General features: G+C 46.7%; 1 protein-coding gene across 1 annotated transcript; it reads left to right on the forward strand.

The window, feature by feature from the left end:
* The first annotated feature begins 5,602 nt into the window (after nucleotides 1-5,602).
* On the forward strand, nucleotides 5,603-24,284 carry LOC122937769 (myosin regulatory light chain RLC-A). The gene is made up of 4 exons (XM_044292804.1): nucleotides 5,603-5,757; nucleotides 18,592-18,793; nucleotides 21,968-22,129; nucleotides 23,429-24,284. The coding sequence occupies exons 2-4, from the start codon at nucleotides 18,610-18,612 to the stop codon at nucleotides 23,599-23,601; spliced, it is 519 nt and encodes a 172-aa protein (XP_044148739.1). The 5' UTR covers nucleotides 5,603-5,757; nucleotides 18,592-18,609; the 3' UTR covers nucleotides 23,602-24,284.
* The last annotated feature ends 949 nt before the right edge of the window (nucleotides 24,285-25,233 follow it).

The raw sequence follows: 25,233 nt of genomic DNA on the forward strand, positions 1-25,233 counted from the left end.
TTGCACTCGCGCGGAAAAATCGCGCATTTTCCCGCAACGCACCCGCCTCTTATCCGGGCAAAAAACATGACGCCCGTGTGAAAGAGGCCATAGAAGTGAATGGGGCTGCGTGAAAAACACATTGCATCCGCAAGCAAGTGCGGGTGCGATGCGTTTTTCACTGATGGTTGCTAAGAGACGTTGTTTGTAAACCTTCAGTTTTTTATCACGCGCGTGAAAAACGCATCAAAACGCATTGCACCCGCGCGGAAAAAACTGAACAATTGAACGCAATCGCAGACAAAACTGACTGAACTTGCTTGCAAAATAGTGCGAGTTTCACTGAACGCACCCTGAACACATCCGGACCTAATCCGTCACGCCCGTGCATGCTGGTCAAGTTACACCTCTGGCTGGAGGGGAAGGGGTTAGGTCAAGAATTTGGGTGGGCGGTAGTTGCCATTTAAATTTTTTCCCTTAGGCAGCACGAAGGCAATGTGCTTCCCTGGCCACAAAGCACTGAGGGAAGGGGGGCCCAAGCTGAAAACTTTGCACCAGGCCCATGACTCTTTAGCTACACCCCTGCCTATAAGTCAATGTTCGACCCTTTATATAGGCCTTGAGACATGACGTGGATATATATATATGTGTATGCAGAGCTTGTTAAGAGCTCATTTGCATCCCTTTCTTCCCAGAGTTCAAGAAGAACATGTATGACCTATAAGGTCCCTTTCACACGAGCGTGATTTCCACGCGGGTGCCATGCGTGACGTGAACGCATAGCACCCGCACTGAATCCGGCACCATTCATTTCAATGGGTCTGTGTACATGAGCGTTTTTTTTCACGCATCACTTCTGCAATGCTTTGAAATCGCAGCATGTTCTATATTCTGCGTTTGTAACGCAGCCCTGGCCCCATAGAAGTGAATGGGGCTGCGTGAAAAACGCATTGCATCCGCAAGCAAGTGCGGGTGCGATGCGTTTTTCACTGATGGTTGCTAAGGCTGCGTTCACACGGGCGAGATTTCCGCGCGGGTGCAATGCAGTAGGTGAACGCATTGCACCCGCACTGAATCCTGACCCATTCATTTCAATGGGGCTGTGTACATGAGCGTTTTTTTTCATGCATCACTTCTGCAATGCTTTAAAATCGCAGCATGTTCTATATTCTGCGTTTTTCACGCAGCCCTGGCTCCATAGAAGTGAATGGGGCTGCGTTAATAACGCATTGCATCTGCAAGCAAGTGCAGATCTAATGCGTTTTTCACTGATGGCTGCTAGGAGATGTTGTTTGTAAACCTTCAGTTTTTTATCACGCACGTGAAAAACGCATCAAAACGCATTGCACCCGCGCGGAAAAAACTGAACAACTAAACGCAATTGCAGACAAAACTGACTGACTGAAAATAGTGCGAGTTTCACTGAACGCACTCTGAACGCGTCCGGACCCAATCCGCAACGCCCGTGTGAAACCAGCCTAAGGCTGGTTTCACACGGGCGTGACGGATTTGATCCGGATGCGTTCAGTGAAAATGTTGCGATTTTGGCACTAAGGCTAGGTCTACACGACGACATTTGTTGCGCGACATTTTGTTGCACCAATGTCGCGCGACAATTTTTATAATGGCAGTCTATGGTGTCGCACTGCAACATGCGACATGCTGCGACTGCGACGCGACAGTCGCAGAAAATCCATTCAAGATGGATTTTTCTGCGACTGTCGCGTCGCAGTCGCAACATGTCGCATGTTGCAGTGCGACACCATAGACTGCCATTATAAAAATTGTCGCGCGACATTAGTGCAACAAAATGTCGCGCGACAACTGTTGCGCCCTATCTGTCGCGCGACTTTTTGTCGCGCAACAAATGTCGTCGTGTAGACCTAGCCTAAAACAAGTCAGTTTTGTCTGCGATTGCGTTTAGTTGTTCAGTTTTTTTCCACGCAGGTGCAATGCGTTTTGATGCGTTTTTCACGCACGTGATAAAAAACTGAAGGTTTACAAACAACGTCTCTTAGCAACCATCAGTGAAAAACGCATCGCACCCGCACTTGCTTGCGGATGCAATGCGTTTTTCACGCAGCCCCATTCACTTCTATGGGGCCAGGGCTGCGTTACAAATGCAGAATATGGCCTCTTTCACACGACAGTATGTCCATTTCAGTGTTTTGCGGTCCGTTTTTCACGGATCCGTTGTTCCGTTTTTTGCTTCCGTTGTGGTTCCGTTTCCGTTCCGTTGTTCCGTTCCGTTTTTCCGTATGGCAAATACAGTATACAGTAATTTCATATTAAAAATTGGGCTGGGCATAACATTTTCAATAGATGGTTCCGCAAAAAACGGAACGGATACGGAAGACATACGGATGCATTTCCGTATGCATTCCGTTTTTTTGCGGACCCATAGACTTTAATGGAGCCACGGAACGTGATTTGCGGCCAAATATAGGACATGTTCTATCTTTAAACGGAACGGAAAAACGGAAATACGGAAACGGAATGCACACGGAGTACATTCCGTTTTTTTTGCGGAACCATTGAAATGAATGGTTCCGTATACGGACCGTATACGGACCGCAAAAAACGGCCCGCAAAACGGAAAAAAAAAAACGGTCGTGTGAAAGAGGCCTATAGAACATGCTGCGATTTCAAAGCATTGCAGAAGTGATGCGTGAAAAAAAACGCTCATGTACACAGCCCCATTGAAATGAATGGTGCCGGATTCAGTGCGGGTGCTATGCGTTCACGTCACACATGGCACCCGCGCGGAAATCACGCTCGTGTGAAAGGGACCTAAGGCTACTTTCAAAAACGCTTCCGTTACTGATAATACAACCGTCTGCATCCATTATGAACGGATCTGGTTGTATTATCTGTAACGTTGCCAAGACGGATCCGTCATGAACTCCACTGAAAGTCAATGGGGGACAGATCAGTTTTCTACTGTGTCAGAGAAAACGGATCCGTCCCCATTGACTTGCTCCGCATCCCATGACTGAAAGAAAACCGCAGCTTGCTGCGGTTTGCTCTACGGTATGGAAACACAACCAAATGGAACGGAATGCATTTTGGAGCGCTTCAATCTGTTCAGTTATGTTTTGTCCCTAATGACAATGAATGGGGACAAAACGGAAGAGTTTTTCTCCGGTATTGAGACCCTATGACGGAACTCAATACCAGAAAATAGAAACGCTAGTGTGAAAGTAGCCTTAGTCTCCTCATGCCAATTAAGGTGCTCTCCCCAAGGAGAGCTAGTACCCCCAAATACTGTCATAAGATATAAGTAGGACCCGACCACATTTTGCATTCTGGTGCAGTTTTATTATGTAGTCTTTATTACAAACTGATCCAAAAGCATAAAGCATTATACATGATATCTAGGCTAGCGGTATGGTAGCTGGGGTATTAATATATAGCGCTGACATACCCCGCAGTGCTTTACACACATTATCATCACTCCAGCGGGGCTCACAATCTAGACTCCCTATCAGTGTGTGGGGTGTGGGAGAAAACCGACGCAGACATGGAGAGAACGTACAAACTTCATGCAGATATCGTGCTAAGGCTACATTCACACTTGCGTTGTTAATTCCGGTATTGAGATCCAGCTGAGGATCTCACTACCGCAATTAAACTCATTCATTTTGATTACACATCAGGATGGAGCCGTTACGTTGTGTGAAATCAAAATGGGAAAAAAACGGATCCGTCAATAAATACATAGAAAGTCAATGGGTGACGGATCCGTTTTTTTAGGCTACTAAACAACATTTTCAGTGCCGGAACTGTTTTTTTCCCGTTTTTATGACTGGACACAAAACCGTAGCTTGCAGCAGTTTGGTGTCCAGTCACAAAACAGAATGCTGCGGGAACGAAATATATCCTAAACGGATCTCTTTCCATTCAGAATGCGTGGGGACTAAATGGAAACGTTCTTTCCGGTATTGAGATCCTCTGCCGGATCTCAATACTGGAAAACAACGCAAGTGTGAAAGTAGCCTAGTCACATGTGAACCTAGGACCCCAGCGACGCTGAGCCCCCGTATAAACATAGATCATTCCACAATATGATCTATTGTCATGAAATATACTCCTATATTTCATTGGGGAGCCAAGAGTTATTAATATTACAGAATATTTCTCCTATTTTAAGGGCACTGGAGTGCAATGCACCAAGTCTATAAGAGGCGCCCCCTTAATAAATCTGATGCACATAGGTCCATCTTTGCACCAGAAATGTAAATTTGCACTGAAAGGCGTATATATTTGCACTATATAGTAATTCTCTCAGTCCAAAAGAGGCCCTGTCGAGACTGCTACACCCCGCCCATTTTCAGCTAAACTCCACCCACTTTTGAAAAGGGGCAAGAGGCAAAAATTCACAAATTTTAGCGTAAATATTGCAAATCTTTTTCCAGCACAAGGCTTGTTACATGTGGACCTTCTGAGGTGTTTCCACTAAGATTTCTCCTATAATTATGTGGCTACATATTAGGGATGAGCGAATCGACTTCGGACGAAACGGCCAAAGTCGATTCGCATAAAACTTCATTTGAATACTGTACGGTTCCAAGGTACTGAACCAGAGTTCGGGAAAAGGTTTTTAACAGTAGAAATTTATTTTTTAAGACTTTGCGAAGTAATAACTTCAGCTCATCTGAGCCAATACATTCTAATACTGTAGGGAGCGCTCGCATTAGTATTCAAACTAAGTTTTATGCGAATTGTCCTCCGATGTTTCATCCAAAGTCGATTCACTCATCCCTAATTATTATCTATAGAGCATCTTCATGTTCTAACAGCAGCTACACAAAACGTTAAAGGGGTTCTCCAGGCTTTAGATATTGATGACCAATCCTAACCTACACAAAGGGTCCCTGTGGGCGACGGGTGCTATAGTATGGCATCTGCCGCAGTCGGGCGTACACATCTGACCCTGTGCCTACAAAGCCTAGGGGCCGATTCACACGGTCCATGTGTCGGCCCTGGACCCCAACAGACTGCATGGTAATGTTTTAGGGTGCAGTCAGCTCCTATCTGATGGTGGGTCTGTTGTACTGTGCTCTCCATGCTTTTACTAGAGATAACCAAGGAGCCCATGATCTGCGTCTCCCCCATTGTTTATGGGGCTCAGGACAGATAAGCATCTCTATCATCAGAGCTTGATGGAAGACAGCCATACAATGACATTAGCCAGCACCAGCAAGGCATGCTGGGAGATTTCAGCTCTGAAGCCTGGGCTAGAGACAGTCCACGACCAGTACATGTGCAATGCATTGTAACCCGTACAGGGCCTTTTATAGCTCTGCAGCTGCCATGGCCCCTGCGAGTCTGACAGCTGCAGCCCATCTACTGGGAACTCCCGCGAGAGCTGAGCGTCTGCTTCCATACAAGGACATGTCAGCCAATGTCTCGTGACGTCACCCCGGCTGGAATGCGTCCCACCCTTCCCTGTGGTCTGTACCAAAAGCTAAACCTGTCGCCGCCTCATTCTCCTGTTATCTGTCTCATAGGTACGTACTTGCGCGTCCACCTACCTATCATAACGTGAATACAGGCTTTTAGTGGCAGAAGCGATATATTTGGTATGAAAGGGGCTTGTTTGACTACTGCCCCCCCTCCCCTACTGTAGAGTGGTACGGTCCATCCGCTCCCTGCGCGAGTAATGCGGAAGTGACTGTCTGGAGGCGTGGTTGTGTGAGGGGTGTTGGTCGGAGGCTGAGAACGTCTGTGTAGTGAGTGCAGCGCCGGTCGTGTCCGTTCATCTCTGCTCAGTGTGCGGTAAGTAGTCACGTCCTATAGGAGCCCGGCAGGGTGGCTGTCGGTACAAAGGCTGGCGTCGTGTCTACACCTGACCTGACGGCGGCACTTACCCCGCCGGGCTCCACAGACCGCCCTCTGCATATGGGGACAAGTCTCTAGTGGGAGCCTAATATCAGCAGATGTAGCTGGGCTGTGTTTGTCTTCTAACCCCACTAGTAAGGGGGCCGTATAGGTAGGCCTGGGGACAAACTCAGCTCCACTACATCTAGATTTCTGTACTGTGCCCTGACAAAGCATGTTAAGAGTTGTAGTCCTACTCCTCTGGCGGTCTGCAAGATGATATTGGGGCACAGTGTCTACTTGACTAGGTGGGGCTCCCGGGCACTGCTTCATGTTGGTGAGAGGTCCTCCTATCTACATGGCACACACACTACTGCGCCTTCCTTCCTCTTCCTGCCTTTGCTGGGGGGAGGGGGGAGTCTACACAATATCATCAGGTGCCAGGCACAGTGCCAAGACCTCTGTTGGCCCCCGGCTCTTGTGGTGTTCTTGGAAGCTTTTGGAGACGGCGATGCCCTCAGACCCTATAACATGTTGAGAGAGTTAAGATTTCTGGAAATTCATCCAAACTGATTGCAGATGTTCCTCCTGAGACGGTTGCACAATCTTGACTTTGCCAACGTCTTGTCCACCTCATCGCTGAGGGTCTGGTGCCATTGCTGGTCCTGCCCTGTGTATACTTATAGGGCTCGGTTAACAGTTACAGGTGTCTTGTCCATGGGTCTGGTGCCATTGCTGGTCCTGCCTTGTGTACACTCCTCGGGCTGGGTTCACACCCTTACAGGCGTCTTGTCCATGGGTCTGGTGCCATTGCTGGTCCTGCCCTGTGTGCACTCCTCAGGCTGGGTTCACACCCTTACAGGCGTCTTGTCCATGGGTCTGGTGCCATTGCTGGTCCTGCCCTGTGTACACTCCTCGGGCCGGGTTCACACCCTTTATAGACGTCTTGTCCATGGGTCTGGTGCCATTGCTGGCCCTACCCTGTGTAAGCTCCTCGGGTCGGGTTCACACTTACAGTCTGACACATTAGAAGGTGGGTGGACTATCTTTCGCAGACACGGCTATACACATTCAGTGTATCTGGGTGATGGATCTTTCTGGGAAGGGTCTTTCAGAAATATTAAACATCGCCGACTTCTTTTCCGATGATAACGATCTGTCATTGGTAGATTAAAACAATCCTTCATTGTTAAAGGGGTTCTCCGGGCATTTCGCCTAATCCGTAGTTGTTACTAACCTGTGGAAGGGACCCTCGTCCCTGGCTCTGCCGCTGTTGCCGCTCCCCCACCCTGGTCCTAACCGGATGTGGACACTTCTTGAGTGGAAGATCCTCCTTTGTCAGGTTAGTTACCGCTACAAATTGGGTAAAATGCCTGGAGGCCCCCTTTGAATTTCAAGCGACACGTTCGTTTTGGTTAAGATCATACTTTTTGATTAACTGTAGACTAATGTGTGGCCGCAGTTAGGGTAATGCAGTGCCGGTGTAGTGTATGCGATATGGGGCGGGGTACTATATCTCCTTACCTATAGGCCACCTGCACTTTATTTTTTTATATCTATCTGCAGCACGTTAATTGCGTGTGTGATTTTTTTTTTTTTTTTTTTTTTTTTTTTTTTTTGGTGTCTATTTCACCCTTTTCAATGGATCTGGGGGAAATCCGTATCAAATCCTCAACAGAAACACATTCGTTTGGGTGTTGAAATCCACGTAAAAAACCCCGCAGATTTTCTGCACGTTAACCTGCAGGTAGCCTCGGACATTCTCCTTTAGAAAAGCAGTGGCACGCTCTTCCTCGATTTTGTAAAACAAACCGAAATCTGCATGTGTGAAAGAATCCCTTTAAGGGCACGGTCACCAGAAATGCCTAAATTAAACTGCCTGACATTAGCGATGCGCCAATGTCGGCTGAACCTAACTAGCCTAGTCCTAGTGTTAACCACGGACCCCCCAACACACACAGCAGGACTATAGGATCCCTGGGACATTCACATCTGATTCTCTGCACTAAATGTCCTGTTGGAGAAACAGGGCAGAACTCAATGCAAGGATGAGGTCCCACCGCCACACAATTGGAGAAGAAGCTGCCCTTTCCTGCGGCATTTCTGTAGCCCGGGACACAATGAAGAACACATGAAAGTTCTCATATTAAAAGGTAACTTCAAATCCCAAAGAGCTAGAAGAATTTGGGAATACAAATTTATAACACTGCTTGACACTCTGAATACTGGACTGAATTTGTCCCCAGGATTTCTGATCTAAAGAGTCTTCTATAGACATAGTGGGGGCACCAGGTCTCTGAGATGACAAACCTTCCCACCCCTAATCTGTAAGATAATTAAGGACTCCTTCTCAAGATCTTTGATGTGTTCTGTTTTCTCAAATGTCCATTCATTCCCCCATGCCTCTGCTCTTATTGTATATATGGCTGTTTCTTCATATATTCCTGTGGTACGCCCGATGAAGGGACTGGTGATGTCTCGACAGCTCGCTATGTAACATCATCACTTCTAGTTTTGTTAGCCATTAAAAGGCATCAAACCTGCAATACTCTTATTTTGTTTCTCTTAATGAGAGCACTAAACCCGTTACTCCAGAAATGTAACTTTTATCATATGCAAATTAGCCGGGGGGGGGGGGGCATTGTTCCTGCTCCTAGAGGCTCCGTTCTCCCACCTCTGTCTCCTCCCTCCAAGTCCTGATTGACAGGGCCACACAGCCTCCTGCCGGCCCTGACTGGTTTGGTAAATCCTGTGCCGTTCAGTATTCGGCGCAGGCATAGTGAAGGAAGGAGGCTCACTGGCTGCTGACTTCCTTACTGTGCATGCGCTGAATACTGAACGGTGCAGGTGTGAGATTTACCATGCACTCAGGGCCGGCCGGAGGATGTGAAAGCTGCGTGGCCCTGTCAACCAGGACTTGGAGGGAGGTGACAGAGGTGGGAGAACGGAGCCTCTAGTAGCAGGAATAACCGCCGCGCTCCCCGCCCAAGGCTAATTTGCATATTGTAAAAGTTACATTTCTGGAGTAACGGGGCATGGAGAACACTAGGAATGGGCTAGTTAGGTTCAGCTGACATTGGCGCATCGCTAATGTCGGCCAGTTAAATTTAGGTATTTCTGGTGACAGAAACCCTTTTAAAGGGGTGCTCCAACAGTATTCTATCTAGTAATGTCACTGAGCACAGCAAAGGATGATTGTCAGGCCTGGCATAATAGTAACACATTGGCGCAGGTTGCCATTTCTTTTCCTGCCATCACATTGCTGTAGCTGTGACTGCTGCAGTAAGAACTGATTAAAGGGGTTCTCTGGGTCGGGTCAAATTTAGAGCCTGGTGCAAAGTGGCTTTGTAAATCGCCTGTACGTAATGCTGCATTTCTTCCTCCTGCGCTTACGTGACTGGCGCCCCCCAGACTTCAGCACTTCCTGGGCCATGCCGCTCCGGATTCTTTCTCATGTCTCTTGGTCCACTGAAATACATGGGTGTCATCGCAGACAGAGCGAGGCCTGGGAATGATGGCGGCGCTAGGCATGCTGAGACCAGACAGAACAGAAACAGGAAAAAATGATTCGGGGGACAAATGAGCAATATTTGTGGTGAGTTGGGCAGGTAGAAAGAAATACAGTTTGGGCCTGGACAATCCCTTTAAGGACAGTTTCGCATGTGGGAGGATGCAGGTTATCTCCACTAGTCTTGCCCGCTGTTGGGGGGGCATAGAACAATGTGTATGCATATGGGTTCATATACCTCCCCATACAGTAACACTTGCACTGGTAATTAGTGATATCACAAGGTAGTGTACCGCCATATTGATGGGGCATTTTAGCTGGACCCGGTCCCACACTGTATTAGGGCAAATTGTGGATCCGAAAAACATGGAGACCAGGTGTGTGTTAAACCTTTTGCGAAACGAAACATCCAGCCCTCTATAGCAGTGTTTCCCAACCAGTGTGCCTCCAGCTGTTGCAAAACTACAACTCCCAGCATGCCCGCACAGCCAAATGCTGTCCGGGCATGCTGGAAGTTGTAGTTTTGCAACAGCTGGAGGCACACTGGGAAACACTGCTTTATAGAACTGTCCTATCCTTGTCTGTAAAACGGACCACAATAGAAAATGCTCTATTTTTATTTATTTTTGCACGACTGCGGAACGGACATACGGATGCGGACGACATACGGGTGTGCTTTCCGCGTCTTTTGCCGGCCCATTGAAGAGAATAGGTCCGCATATGACCGGCAAAATATGCAGATTGGGTGCAGACCAAAAATACGTTTGTATGCATGAGCCCTGACAGCTTCTCACATTGTTTTACTGCCCAGTGCTGAATTGTGACAGAAAATGCCACCGTATGAAATGGAAGGCATAGCAAGTAGTGCGCCATATTACCACGTCATAGAGCGCTAATACTTCTGTGAAAAGTGACCATTTAAGCCGCGGCCATGTGGTGACGCCTCATCGGCTGAAATCCAGCCCTGTGCAGGTTGTGCCGCCATAGATGGCCATGGGGCCGTACTGCACCTCTGTGCGTCTCATGTTGAGGGTTGTATCTCCCTGAGTGATACAAAACTTGAGAAGAGGTTCTTTGTAAGGGGCATCCGGTGCCATGCTAAGGCGGCATACAGCAGAACACAACCATCGGGACGGCATGTGCCGCCCTACTGCCTCTTCACAGAACCGCTGTGTGTGTTTGAAGCATTACACACGGTACAAGTTATGACAAGCTTGCCGCAATGTGAGATAGGAAGTGGTTGTAGCATTGTGGCTATGAAGTAGGTGTAAATAGTACGGTGGACTACATGGCGGTATGTGTAACGCCCTGCCCGCTGCCTGTACAGGAGAACGGAGAGCTGGGGCCCCGCAGCAGGAAATGCGTGCCGGCTAGATGTGAACACTACAGGGTGGTGTGCTGTGATGTATTGGCAGGATCTCGCCACTAGAGGGCTCCCTGTAATTAAACCCCCCTTTAGGGTGCATTCAGACGATACTGGCCATGTGTGTTCCGCATTTTGTGGCCTGCACTATATAGAGAATGCCTATTCTTGTCCTCAACCGCAGACAAGAATAGGACATGCTCCGTATTTCTTGTTGGGCCGCGGAACGGAACAACGGATGCGGACAGCCCATAGTGTGCTGTCTGCATCTTTTGCAGCCCCGTTGAAATGAATGGGTCCGCACTCGTTTCGCAAAATTGCAGAACAGATGCGGATCCATTTATACAGTCATGTGAATGCAACTGAGATCCCGGTTCTGTAGACACGGTGTAAATATACAGCAAAGCCTGTGCGTGGGGCATCCTGCTGGTCGGGCGCCTGTGCGTGGGGCATCCTGCTGGTCGGGCGCCTGTGCGTGGGGCATCCTGCTGGTCGGGCGCCTGTGCGTGGGGCATCCTGCTGGTCGGTCAATTTTTATTTTTTTTGTGTAAAACATTGTAATAAACTTGCCGCAACAATTAAAGGACTTTTCCAAGTGCATTAGAAATTTTGCCCATGATAACTAATGCATTAAAATAAGTATATACTTGCTCCCCTCTTTCCCCTGCACCGTTTTCTGCGCCACCGCCCCAGTCTGTATGCAAGGCTATAGCGGTGATGTATGCAGTATGCGCTGTGTACCTGCATGTCACCGCTGCAGCCTGGTATACAGACAGCTGGAGGACTGATCGGTGGCGCAGGGAACAGCGCAACAGAGAGGAGTATGTCATCCATTTCCTTTTTTTATTTTTTCCCCATTCTAAAGCATTGGGTGGCATGGGACAAATGTATAATGAACTTGGACAGCCTAATTTAAGGGTTTGGTCAGGATTAGAAATACAGGCCTGCTTTCTGTCCGAAACTGCACCTCTGTTCATGGGTTGTGGATGGTGTTGCAACTCTGCTCTGTTAAAGTGAATGAACTGCAGTACCACACACAACCTGTGGACGACAGGGGTGCTGTTTTTGGAAAAAAGCATGCATTTTTTCCAATGCTGTACAACCTGTCTAAGCTTCTGAGTAGAGATCTAAGGTTGCAGATGGTGACCCTGCTTGCAGTCCTTAGTGTTCCTCTGGGTGGGCACGGCTTATAGCGTAGCTGGGCTGGCACTTCACCTTATAGTAAAGTGTAGAATATGGCAATAAACTGTGCTGCATATGTATGCCACTACCCACCTATACGGTGGCCTACATTGCAGCCTTCCATTGGGATACGTTCATGACCGAAAGGAAAAGAGCTGTGAACAAGCCATCAGTATCTGATCGGTGGTGGTCTGACACCCAGGACCCCCGCTGATCAGCTGTTTGAGAAGGCGCTGCTGCTCTCTGCTTTCCCCAGGCCAAGTGATGTCATGTGACCTAGGCCCAGCTCAGCCCCATTGAAGTGAGGGCTGAGTGCTATACAATGTCCTGGGGGCGAAGGCCGCGCCGGTATCTTCTAAGGCCTTATGCACACAACCGTTGTGTGCATCCGTGGCCGTTTTCCGTTTTTTTTTTTTTTTCACCGACCCATTGACTTTCAATGGGCCCGTGGAAAAATCGTAAAATGCACCGTTTGGCAGCCGCATCCGTGATCTGTGTTTCCTGGCTGTGAAAAAAATATGACCTGTCCTATTTTTTTCACGGCCAACGGTTCACGGACCCATTCAAGTCAATGGGTCCGTGAAAAATCACGGATGCACACAAGATTGTGATCCGTGTCCGTTTTTCCTATCATTTCAATGGCAAACTTGACTTAGATTTTTTTTTTCATTTTTCATGTCCGTGGATCCTCCAAAAAACAAGGAAGACCCACGGACGAAAAAACGGTCACGGACCTACGGACCCCGTTTTTGCAGACCTTAAAAAAAGAAAAACCCCTTTAAGGCCACTTTCACACTGGTGTCTTGGTTTCCGTTTGCAAAATCCGTTCAGGGCTCTCACAAGCGGTCCAAAACGGACCAGTTTTGCCCTAATGCACTCTGAATGGATAAGGATCCGTTCAGAATGCATCAGTTTGCCTCCGTTCAGTCTACATTCCACTCTGCCCGGATAATCCGACTGCCCGGAGAAGGTGGTCACAGGTATGTGTCTGGTGGAGTACTGGGCTTTCTGCCGGCTGTACGGATCTGAGTTGCTTCAGTGATGACTCAAAAGTAATAAAGAAACATCAGAGTAATAAAGCTGACGTGGGAGCTCACTGGGTACTGCCGACAGGAGTGTGCCCGCCGGAGGATCACCCAGTGCTGGACAGCTGCAGAGCACCTTCATCCCACAGATAGAGCTCGGCTGCGTTACATGGCAGGAATGTGACCTTTTAGAGGAAGATTACCGGGGCATGACAAAGGCTATATGAAGACCTCCTCCGTGGCTGGCTGTGATCGTCTGTGGAGAGGGCTCAGGTAAAGTGGTCTCTGTACATCAGCTGTACTGTATAGAGCGGTCTCTTAGGGTAGTAGTCGGCCATGGTGGGTGTGATCGTCTGCGGAGAGGGCTCAGGTAAAGTTGTCTCTGTACATCAGCTGTACTGTATAGAGCGGTCTCTTAGGGTAGTAGTCGGCCATGGTGGGTGTGATCGTCTGCGGAGAGGGCTCAGGTAAAGTGGTCTCTGTACATCAGCTGTACTGTATAGAGCTGTCTCTTAGGGTAGTAGATGGCCATGGTGGGTGTGATTGTCTGGGGAGTCTTCCTCAGCTTTTTGTCTGATTCACTTGTAGGTACTCCCAGCAATGGATGTGGGTTCTCTTCTATTGGTGTGTGATGGATTGTATTACTGGGCAAGTTATCCATTGTAGTGGTATGACTGTGTGCTTGATTCTATCCTCCCTGTAGTCTCTGCACTTGGAGAGTTTTGATTAGGTTAACATGATTTTTTCTAGTTAGTTACTGATGCAGTACATTACTGTGCTCCCAGTCTACAAGGTGTCTGCGTGTGATTGGCCGGGGCTGCACTTTGGCTTTCTGTCGCACTTTCCATGTCCACCCGCCTGCTCCTGCTTTGAAGTACAGCTGGAGCTTAATAGTTAAAATCAATTAAAAGCGCTACAAAAAGTTTAGGTGTAGCTCCAGCCTGAGTGGTATCCTTAAAGGGGTGGTGCTGCAAAAAAAAGTTTTTTACTTTTTCAAACCAGCTGTTAGGGCTTATGCACACAAACGTATTTTTTTTGCCGGCATCCGATCCACACCCATTCACTTCAGTGGGGCTGCAAAAGATGCGGACAGCACACGGTCTACTGTCCGCATCCGTATGTCCGTTCTGTGGCATTCGCAAAAATATAGAACATATCCTGTTAATGTCCTCAATACGGACAAGGATAGGACTGTTCTATGTGGGGCTGGACATTCCTTTCCGCAAAATGCAGAAGGCACGCGGCCAGTATCCATGTTTTGCGGATCCGCAAAGCAGGCAATGGTCGTGTGCATGAGTCCTTGCAGGGAGAGAGCTGCAGCAGAAGGGGCACGCCCAGCCTGAAGAGAATCTAGCAGAAGAATTGGAGCACTGGATGAGGAGATCTCAGGACCCATGTGAGGTACAGGGCTGGCTCTAGCCTTGTTAGAAAGGCATTGCCATGTACTATATCAGTGATGGCGAACCTATGGCACGGGTGCCAGAGGCGGCACTCAGAGCCCTCTCTGTGGGCACCCGCGCCTTGGAAAAAGTCTATGGTGTACCAATATGCTTTAGACTTTTCCTACCATTCATCAGCACAGGGTGCACTATGAACAGCACAGGCAGCACACTGAATGTAGGCTATTAAGCTATTATAGCGAAATAATAAAGTACTTGGAAGATATACTATGTTGGTATTTAGGTTAAATTGCCGTGTTGGCACTTTGCGATAAATAAGTGGGTATTTGGTTGCAGTTTGGGCACTCGGTCTCTAAAAGGTTCACCATCACTGTACTATATGATGCCGATTTCATTTTTACATCAATAATGGCATAGCCCCTTTAATGTTATGGCTGATTAATGTATACCAATGTTGATGGCTTCTCACATACTTTGTAAGGCTGGATATGGATGGATGTTGACCTCCAGATGGGTCTGTGTGTTTATTTTTTTCAGTTTTCTGGACCTATTCACTTGAATGAATGAGTCTTAGATGGAAAATGAAGAAGACCTGCGCATGGTAGGAGTGGGAATTGCAATGGGTCTGTGCGCTGGAAGGAAAGCACTGGTCTGAATCCGGTCTCGGCATCCAGACTGATGTGATCTGTGGTAACCACATCGTACAAACACTCTGCTTGCTGGCTACATCTACCAGTCGGACGCAGCAGTGTCTAGACCCGGTAATAGGTGTGTACTGCTGTTCACTACAGCCTCATTCACACGTCTGTGATTTCCATCAGTGATTGTGGCTTGTGTTTTCAGGTTCGGGTTATCTAAGAATTCCGTTATGGATTTGTGTACATAAATTATGGTCCTTTGGTAGCGAATCCATAACGGAAGTCTTAGATAACCCAAACCTTGTACGCCGAACCTGAAAACACAAGTTCGCTCATCCCTAAGGGTCCATTCACACATCTGTATGTGTTTTTGCGGATCTGCAAAACACGGACACCGTCAATGTGCTTTCTCCAATTTGCGGACCGCATATCGCCTGCACTATAATAAAAAATGCCTAATCTTGTCTGCAATTGCGGACAAGAATAGGACATGTTCTTTTTTTTTTACGGGGGGGGGGGGCAGAATTGCAGACGTGTGAATGGAGCCTTATTGTGATCCAAAACCAGGAGTGGAACCTCCACAGAGAAGTTATAAGTGAAAGATCTGCACCTGCTCTGTGTTTAGAGCCGCACCTGGTTTTGGCTCAGAATCGCTGATGGAAATCACTGACGTGTGAATGAGACGTAAGGGTGCAGCTATGAGTGTCGTGGGAGATTTAATGTAGTGATTGTGCAATGCGACAGTTGCAGAAAATCCAGACATAACGGCCCATTGGCCATAAGATTGGAAAGACTTATTTCATTCGTCTCTCGTTCTTTTGCCGAAAATATAATAAAAGTTGCACCGCCGTTGAATTAGATTCGGCGTATTATTATTAGTCTGACCTCTGGTGGTTGTTTTTCCTTATGACAGGTTCATGTTCACTTAGACTGGTCTAATTTATTTGCGCGTGAAATAAGTCGCGCTTCACCGCACAAAACAGATGAAGAAAAGTACGCCTGGAGTGGAGTAGAAATTAGACCGGTTTTGTGACAAATTCAGGCGCAAAAGAAGCGCACTTACATAAATAGGTCAGAAAAAAGTTAGAAAACTTCTGAGTTGGGCTACTTTCACACCTGCGTTAGGTGCGGATCCGTCTGTTATCTGCACAGACGGGTCCGCACCTATAATGCAAACGCTTGTATCCGTTCAGAATGGATCCACTTGCATTACCATGAACACTGACTTACACTGAAAATCGGTGGGAGGCGGATCCGTTTTCAATTGCACCATATTGTGTCAGTGAAAATGGATCCGTCCCCCTTGACTTACATTGTAAGTCAGGTCGGATCCGTTTGGCGCCGCACCGCCAGGTGGACACCAAAAGGCTGCAAGCAGCGTTTTGGTGTCCGCCTCCAGAGCGGAATGGAGGCAGAACGGAGGCATTCTGAGCAGATCCTTGTCCATTCAGAATGCATTGGGGCTAAACTGATCCGTTTTGTGCCGCTTGTGAGAGCCCTGAAATGGATCTCGCAGGCGGACCCAGAAATGCCAGTGTGAAAGTAGCCTTAGTCCAAAAAATCTAAATGGACAAATGAGGCGCAATTTCAGTGGTAAATGCAGCTGAAAAAATAACTAAGGGCTCATGCACATGAACGTATTTTTTTCCTTGTCCGTTCCATAAATTATTATTTTTTTGCAGGCCGTTTGCAGAACCATTCATTTCAATAGGTCCGCAAAAAAAAAAAGGGAGATTACTCCGTGTGCATTCCGTTTCCTTGTGTCCGTTCCGCCAAAAAATAGAGCATGTCCTATTGTCCGCATTACAGACAAGGATGGGACTGTTCTATTAGGGGCTAGCTGTTCCGTTCCGCAAAATATGGAATGCACAAGGACGTCATACACATTTTGCGGGTCGCAGACTACATACAGTCGTGCGCATGTGCCCTAAAGCAGCATTTTTTAGACTAAAAACAAGTGCAGTTTAGTAAATGTGCCCCACAGGCGTTACTGTAAGTCACACGACACGCCTGTGTTTTTACAGCCACCGCTCTGAAATGGTCACCCGACGGCAAGTTGCAGACAAGTCACACATATGTGTCCTGTAGCCCTACCCTAAGGCCTCTATCACACGAGCATGACTGATTAGGTCCGGATGCGTTCAGTGAAACTCGCACTATTTTGCAAGCAAGTTCAGTCAGTTTTGTCTGCGATTGCGTTCACTTTTTACCGCGCGGGAGCAATGCGTTTTGATGCGTTTTTCACGCGTGTGAACCATCAGTGAAAAACACATCGCACCGCACTTGCTTAAGGATGCAATGCGTTTTTCACGCAGCCCCATTCGCTTCTATGGGGCCAGGCCTGCGTGAAAAAAAGAATATAGAACATGCTGCGATTTTCACGCAACGCAGAACTGATGCGTGAAAAACTAAGCTCATGTACAAAGCACCATAGAAATGAATGGGTCAGGATTCAGTGTGGGTGTGCTATGCGTTCACGTCACGCATTGCACCCATGCGGAAAACTCGCTCGTGTGATAGGGGCCTAAGAGTTCGTATTCACTGCAGCAACCAGTTATCTTGAAAATAGCAAGAAATTGAAACCCAAAGAGGTCATTTATCAAAGCTCATCTTTTTACACCAGTCTTTGATAACCCCTGCACTGCCAGAGGAAGCGCCTAATTTATGATGAGGCACAGGACTTGTCATAAATTAGGCAGACCTCTGGCAGTGCCCCTGGCCGGTGTAGTTATCACTGTTTCTAGGTGTATATTTTAGTAAATTTGCTAGGGTCGATGTCCCGACCCCCAGGATGGTATAGAAACAAAATATTGCTGCATGAAGAAAAATCGTAAAAAAAAAAAAGGGGGCTTGCTACATTTGTTTATGCCAAGAATTTTGTAATTGACCCCCCCCCCCCCCCCAAAGTATATGAGAAAACCGCAGAAACCTGGTAAGGCTACTTTTACACTTGCGGCAGAGTGATTCGGCAAGCAGTTCCGTCGCCGGCAATCTGCATGCAAACGGACAGCATTTGTAGACTGATGCGTATCCGTCTCACAAATGTATTGCAAGAACGGATCCGTCTGTCCGTTTGTCATACGGACAAAAGGATCCGTTTCTATATTTATTTATTTTTCACATTTTTACCGGTCTGTGCATGCCGAAGACATCCTGATGCTTCCTGAACGGATCGCTCTCCATTCAGAATGCATGGTGATAAAACTGATCAGTTATTTTCCGGTATTTAGCCCCTAAGATGGAACTCGGTGCCGGAAAATAAAAACGCTAGTGTGAAAGTACCCTGAGCCGTATCACCTCACCTTCTAGGAAATGGCTCAGTAGCTGGACTGAGATCTGATGGTGTTGGGGAGTCACTTCTGGAGGGCCGAGCTTTCTTTATTTACGGATGGATCTGATTGAACTATTGTCTATGAAGACACTGAAATATTCAATTTCATGACCTTTTGAAGCACTGGCAGATGTTAGGCCATCAGGGATGGATCCAATACTGTTGATTGTAGGACTAGGTCCACTCCATTTTGCAGGATTTAGTGGCCTGGCAACGAGAATTTGATAAACGTCAGAAGTTACAAATTCCTAGGTGCATTTCTGGAATGTTATTTCTTTGGCGCTGTACTTTGTCAGACTGTTAATAAGTGATGCACAAATTCATCATTGTTTTTTTTTCTTGCAGACTAACCCCACCGCCAAGATGTCAAGCAAAAGAGCAAAGACAAAAACCACCAAGAAGCGCCCCCAGCGCGCAACATCCAATGTATTTGCTATGTTTGACCAGTCCCAAATCCAGGAGTTTAAGGAAGCCTTCAATATGATCGATCAGAATCGGGATGGTTTTATTGATAAGGAGGATTTGCACGATATGCTCGCTTCCCTTGGTGAGTAAAGTAATTCTGGAACAACAATGTGATCATTGCTTCCCCAATATGGTAGAGATCGATTGTCAGGCAATGGTTTGCAGGAAATGAATACATTTATTACATTCTGCATTGACTAGGCCTCCAATAGACCTCATGCACACGACTGTTATTCTGTTCCGCATCCAAGCCGCAGTTTTTGCTACTCGGATGCGGACCCATTCACTTCAAGGGGGCCGCAAAAGATGCGGACAGCACTCTGTGTGCTGTCTGCATCCGTTGCTCCGTTCCGTAGCCCCGCAAAAAAAAGAAAAAAAATATACCCTGTCCTATTCTTGTCTGTTTTGCGGACAAGATTGAATTAATACAGAGAAAAGGGCAAAACGGGAAAAATCTGCGCATATGTGTATATATAATTAATTCTGTGCTAAATTCATTCTAACCAATTTTAGTTCATCTATATCAAACCTGTGGGGTCCGACCCCCGGCAACCCCATTGATCAGCTGTTTGAAGAGAAGACAGCCTCGTACGAGCACTCGTTCTCCTCACTGCTTGCTGTCGACATTGCAGCGGTGAGCAATGTAATTCCAGCTCCTCCGTCCCATTCACTTCTATGGGATGACTCCCACCTATTCAAGTGAATAGAGATGACAAAGCTGAAATTATACATGCTCGCCACTGCAATGTCGATCTGATATTGATGACCTACCTACAATGTGATCATTGCCTCCCCCAATATGGCACTGAGTAAATTGCAACAGCGCCTCCAATGGCACCTGTAACCTATATTCTGGTGACAGGCAGGGTTGGCTCTTATATCAGAAGGGCTCCTACTTTATAAAAGAAGAAATTCCAGTAATTAAGGGACACAGATGACAGACATAGGCCTCATGCACACGTTGTGGTCCCCAATGCACGGGAAACATCCGTGTGGCGGCTGGGACAGATCAAGACCCATTCAACTTGAATGGGTACGTGATCGCACCACAAAGAAATAGAACATGTTCTGCACTGTTGCCCCGGATTGCGGACCCATTCAAGTTTACGGGCTGCAATACGGCTGAGTAATGGCAGTGTGCACGAGGCCATAGTGGGCATCATGCAAAAAATCAGCCACGGAATTGAGATGCAGCAGATTTAAAACTTGAACCGCATGGCATGAATCTGCAGCACATCCACTGTGTGAACATACCCCTTTCACACAAGCGAGTTTTCCGCACGGGTGCAATGCGTGACGTGAACGCATAGCATCCGCACTAATCTTGACCCATTCATTTCAATGGGTCTGTACATGAGCGTTGGTTTTCACGCAACGCAGGCCCCGTAGAAGTGAATGGAGCTGCGTGAAAATCGCATACGCAAGCAAGTGTGGATGCGATGAGTTTTTCACAGATGGTTGCTAAGAGATGTTTGTATATCTTAAGTTTTGCACCCACACGATAAAAACTGAATGCGATCGCATGCAAAACTGATCGAACTTGCTTGCAAAATGGCGCATTTTTGTCTGCAAGGGGCCTAACTGTTTTCAGGTACTTATACGGATAACTGAGACATCAATGACTATAAATAATTATTTTTATGTTTGTCCTACTCGTTTAAGGCTACTTTCACACTAGCATTCAGAACGGATCCGTCTGCATTATATTGTAAAAAAAATTCTAAGTGTGAAAGTAGCTTCAGACGGATCCGTCCAGACTTTTACATTGAAAGTCAATGGGGGACGGATTCGTTTGAAGATTGAGCCATAGTGTCATCTTCAAACGGATCCGTCCCCATTGACTTACACTGTAAGTCTGGACGGATCCGCGCGCCAGGCGGACACCCGAACGCTGCAAGCAGCGTTCAGGTGTCCGCCTGCTGAGCGAAGCGGAGGCTGAACGCTGCCAGACTGATGCATTCTGAGCGGATCCGCGTCCACTCAGAATGCATTAGTGCTGGACGGATGCGTTTGGGGCCGCTTGTGAGCCCCTTCAAACGGAACTGGAGCTCCCTGTCTCCTCTCAGGGGGCCTGTCCTTTTTTGCAGCAGCGCGCTCTCCCTGTAACTCACAGCTTCTAACAGAAGATAGGGCTAGTGGCAGTTGAAAAATGGAGCTCTGCATGTGCAACCACCTCAGCAAGGTGGCCCGAGAAATATGAAATGGACAAACAGCAGGTGGCGCTATATAGGTGCACTTTGAGTAACTATGTGCCTCTAATAATTTTTTAATTACACACAGTTACAAAAGTATTCAGATGCTACTTTCCGAAATGTAGAATATTTTTGTGGGACAACCCCTTTAACTATCTACCAAGAAAATGCATATTCAACGTTTCACATTCAGTGCTTGCATGAGGGGGGAATGAAATTTGGCCCTTATTTCTATCCCTTAGAAGACACTAATTGTGTTGGGTTAAACAGACCCATTAATTCTTTTAGTTTTTGTTAAATTGGATATTGTACAGTGCCTTGATCAGAACAAGCAGAGAATGCTGGGAGATTTTAGCTCTGAAGCTTGCAGAATAGTGAATGCGGCTCTGGGTGATATTACAGGCTGTAATGAAGAGTCAATCAAATATATGTAATATGTCTACACAGTAAAGCTTGATCTGTGGTCCATCTATGGTGGAGGTTCTGTTAGGAGGCTCCATCACAGACTCCAGCACGACTGTGGTACAAAATACCACTGAATGCAGCAGAATGACCGAAACCTGAAATCCATTGTGCGCTTGCACTGTTGGTGTTTATCATGTGCAGGATGCAGCACAGATTTAAAACTAGCCTTAAAGGATGGTCCCATTACAACAACTTATCCCCTATCCGTGGAGGGGAATAAGTGTCTGATTGGTGGGGGGCTCTGCTGATCACAAGAACGGGACCTTGTGGGCTCACTTTTGAATGGAGTGACAGACCTGCATGGCCGCCGTTTCATTCAACACTATGGAACTGCTGGATATGGCTGATTACAAGCGCTCGGCTGTCTCCAGCAGGCCTATAGAGTTGAATGAAGCCGCACTGAGCATGTGTGACCACTGGTCCATTCACCTGAAGGAACACAGGCCCCTGTTCTCATGATCAGCAGGGGCTCAACCGATCAGACACTTCCCCCTATTCTGTGGCTAGGGAATAAGCGGTTGTAATAGGATAACCCCTTTTAATTCATAGATTGAATAATAATCAATACTACTTTTTTTCTTTTTCTTTCCACCCTTCAGGTAAGAACCCTACAGAAGAATATTTGGAAGCCATGATGAATGAAGCACCCGGACCCATTAACTTCACCATGTTTCTTACCATGTTTGGAGAGAAGCTGAATGGTACAGATCCAGAGGATGTGATCAGAAACGCGTTTGCGTGCTTTGATGAAGATGGTATTGGTATGTAAACGGTTCTGAGGGGGCAGAAAACTGAATAGTGAATTGTGAAACGCTGATGGCAGGTTGTGGTCCGTGCACAGTAAAATAAAAGGGTGAAGAAATGCCTTTAATACATGGATTATTAGTGGGTGTACTCCACATGAGAACTGGAGGAAGGGGCAGGCAGTGCATTTTCTGTGCAATGATCGATCTAAGCCATGATAGGGCCTGGCACCTTCACATAGGAAGATAACCTGCCTGTGACTAGTGGTGAACAGAGGTGAAGCGAGTTGATCGCCACTCGCCTATTTCCATTTATTGACTGCACATGATGGGATGCACTGCCAATAACATATAAGAGGTCCAATCAACCACAAACAAGCAATTGATCAATTGTCGTTCCATCACTGGCCATTTTTACAGAGGGCTATGTTTGTGATCAAGTAATTATCGCCCTGTGTAATGGGGTACCCCACTGTGGAGCAACAGGAAATCCCAGTAAGATAACTGCTTGGATTTTCTGTTTTAAAAGGGTATTCCCTATCCACCTCTGGGACAGACACCCCCTTCCCTTATCTTGCACGGTGAGGCGGTTGCTGATCACCATATGTTTTTGAAGTGTGGGAGGTGGAGGAAACCCGTGCAGTCATGTGGAGAATGTTGGCTGCATGCAGGTGTTTTGGGTTAGATTCTAACCCAGTACCCAAGTGCTGCAAGGCAACCGTGCTAAGCATTGTGCTGTCCATAGATGGATCTATAAAACTCCATGTCCCTAGGTGATGCTCGGAGCTCACCTTCTCCCCCTCGCTGTACCCCTGCACAGGTCAGAGAGCATACCTAGAAGACTCTACCATGAAAGTCAGCGAGTCCCCTCCTGCCTGTTGTCTCTATGGCCCATTTGGCTGCTGTAAAGCATATATGCGGAATACAGTGGCTGCCTACATCATCATGTACAGAAAGCGGAATAAAAAAAGATCTGCAATCAGAAAATAAAAACTGATTAGAAAAAAAAGTGTCACTATCTGGTTTTAATTAGTTAAAAAAAAAAGGTGATGCATTCCCTTTAAGATAAAGTTTTCGTTAAAGATAGTTGTGTTGGGGGTGAAGTCTTAAAGGCATTGTTCACCTTTTATTAAGTGATGGCCTATACCTAGAATAAGTGATTACTAGCTGATAGCCTGGGGTCCGAAATCCCTTATTGGCAGGGGTCAGACACTATGCGCCCCTGCCAATCAGCTTGTGATGGCCTTTTCAGAAGATTGTCTCCCTTTTTAGTTGGAAAGTTGTCATTTTTGATCATTGTGTTCTCTCTGCCCGCAGGTCATATACCAGAAGAATATCTAAGAGAGCTGCTGACCACAATGGGAGACAGATTCACAGACGAGGAGGTGGACGAGCTGTTCAGAGAAGCACCGATTGACAAGAAGGGCAATTTCAATTACATTGAGTTTACACGCATCCTGAAACACGGCGCTAAGGACAAGGATGATTAAGTCTTTGCCTTGGTCTCCACTGTAGCTTTCTGCTCTGAGTTCCTTCTCCTGGTAGATCTGTGCATGCATATAGCTCTGTAAACCTTCTTTGTGTATTTATGGATTTTTTTTCCAAGCCAGTATGGCGTACGCACATCTATAAGCAAACTGGAAACCGAAGATGTAATTGTAACATTTTACTAGGAAGTATAAAGAATTGCTGCACAGCAGACCAAATGATTCTGTTTTTTGACTCAAGCTGGATTTTTTGCAATTTTTGTAAAAAAACAAAAAAAAATAATTTAAAATAAAATGAAAATAAAGAACTGTCTATAAAAATTGTATCTTGGTGTGGTCTGGCAGAGTGGAAACAAATGATGCTCCAAGTGGCTGGTTGAAGTGAAAATGTCACTGTACCTCTTCACTTCCAATATGCTAAATCTCTCCGACTTGTTTCACCTGCTAAAGGTCACACAATCTATCTGGCAGCTGCCGCCACTGCACATTGTTCTTTCATCTTCTGGATATTATATTTCTCAGACTCTCACACTTTTAAGTATTGAGGAAGATGCACAAGGGTGCCTCATCGGGGTTTAGCAAGGAGAGTACACCATCAGCATGTTTAAAGGTCAAACAGATACACTTTTATTTTCAGATCAGTTGCAATATTTCAACCTTTTTATAAAATAAAAGTGTTTTTATCAGACTGTGTCAGAGTGGTGTTTGTCTCGTGTAGAAATGCGTCCTGATATTAAAGGGGTTTTCTGAGATTTTGATACTAATGACCTATCCTCAGGATAGGCCGTCGGTACCTGATTGGTGGGGGTCTGACATCCAGGCTGTTTGAGAAGGCACGGGCGTTCCTGTGAGCGCCGCAGCCTTCTCCGTGCTCGCTAAGCACAGCGCCGTACATTGTATAGCGGTTGTGCGTAGTATCGTGCTCGGCCCCATTGAAGCACAGCCGCTGCACCATGTACAGCGCTGTGCTTAGTAAGCACAGAGAAGGTTGCGGCACTCACAGGGGGTCCTGGATGTCAGATCCCCACCGATCTAATACCGAGGACCGATCCTGAGGATAGGTCATCAAAGTCTCAGAAAACCCCTTTAAAGTATCTTATGCTTTCATTAGATATGGAAACCAAGAGCAGGGCTGAGTCGAAGAAACGTCATGGCATTTATTCCAGCTTGCATACAACAATTGCTGGCAGTGCACGATATGGTAATTGGCTTCTGTGCTCTAGAGATGAGACCACCCATCATGAAGAAGAAAATTATTGATTTCATAATCCGGCTTTAGAGAATTACTGAGAATTACTACCTATGACTTCAGAAATATAATGAAATCTTAAGTTTCGATTGGTAGGGGTCAAAGGGCTGAGGTTCTACTGAGTTCTAAATAAAGAGGAGCACCTTTTATCTGAGTGCTATGGTTCTCCTCGGGAGTGGAGTGGTTGTGTATGGGCTCAAAGCAGATCAGGACCAAAGGGGCATGATGCTCAGGTTATGATCCTCACTAGCGTTGAGCGAAGCGAGCTTCGGATGCTTTATCTGAAGTCTTTGTTCAAAACTTTGGAATAATACTGTATGGAGATTCGTCTCTGTACAGTATTACAATGTATGGGCTCTGATGAGCCAAAATAAGTTATTTGCAAA

The sequence above is a fragment of the Bufo gargarizans genome, chromosome 5 (genome assembly GCF_014858855.1).
Source record: "Bufo gargarizans isolate SCDJY-AF-19 chromosome 5, ASM1485885v1, whole genome shotgun sequence".
Lineage (NCBI taxonomy): Eukaryota > Metazoa > Chordata > Amphibia > Anura > Bufonidae > Bufo > Bufo gargarizans.

Bases quoted from the DNA above. Each gene is read 5' to 3' on its own strand.
- LOC122937769 (XM_044292804.1), top strand. From the start codon at position 18,610: ATGTCAAGCAAAAGAGCAAAGACAAAAACCACCAAGAAGCGCCCCCAG. The intron at 18,794-21,967 runs GTGAGTAAAGTA...TCCACCCTTCAG, and splicing joins CGATATGCTCGCTTCCCTTG to GTAAGAACCCTACAGAAGAA. The intron at 22,130-23,428 runs GTATGTAAACGG...CTCTGCCCGCAG, and splicing joins CTTTGATGAAGATGGTATTG to GTCATATACCAGAAGAATAT.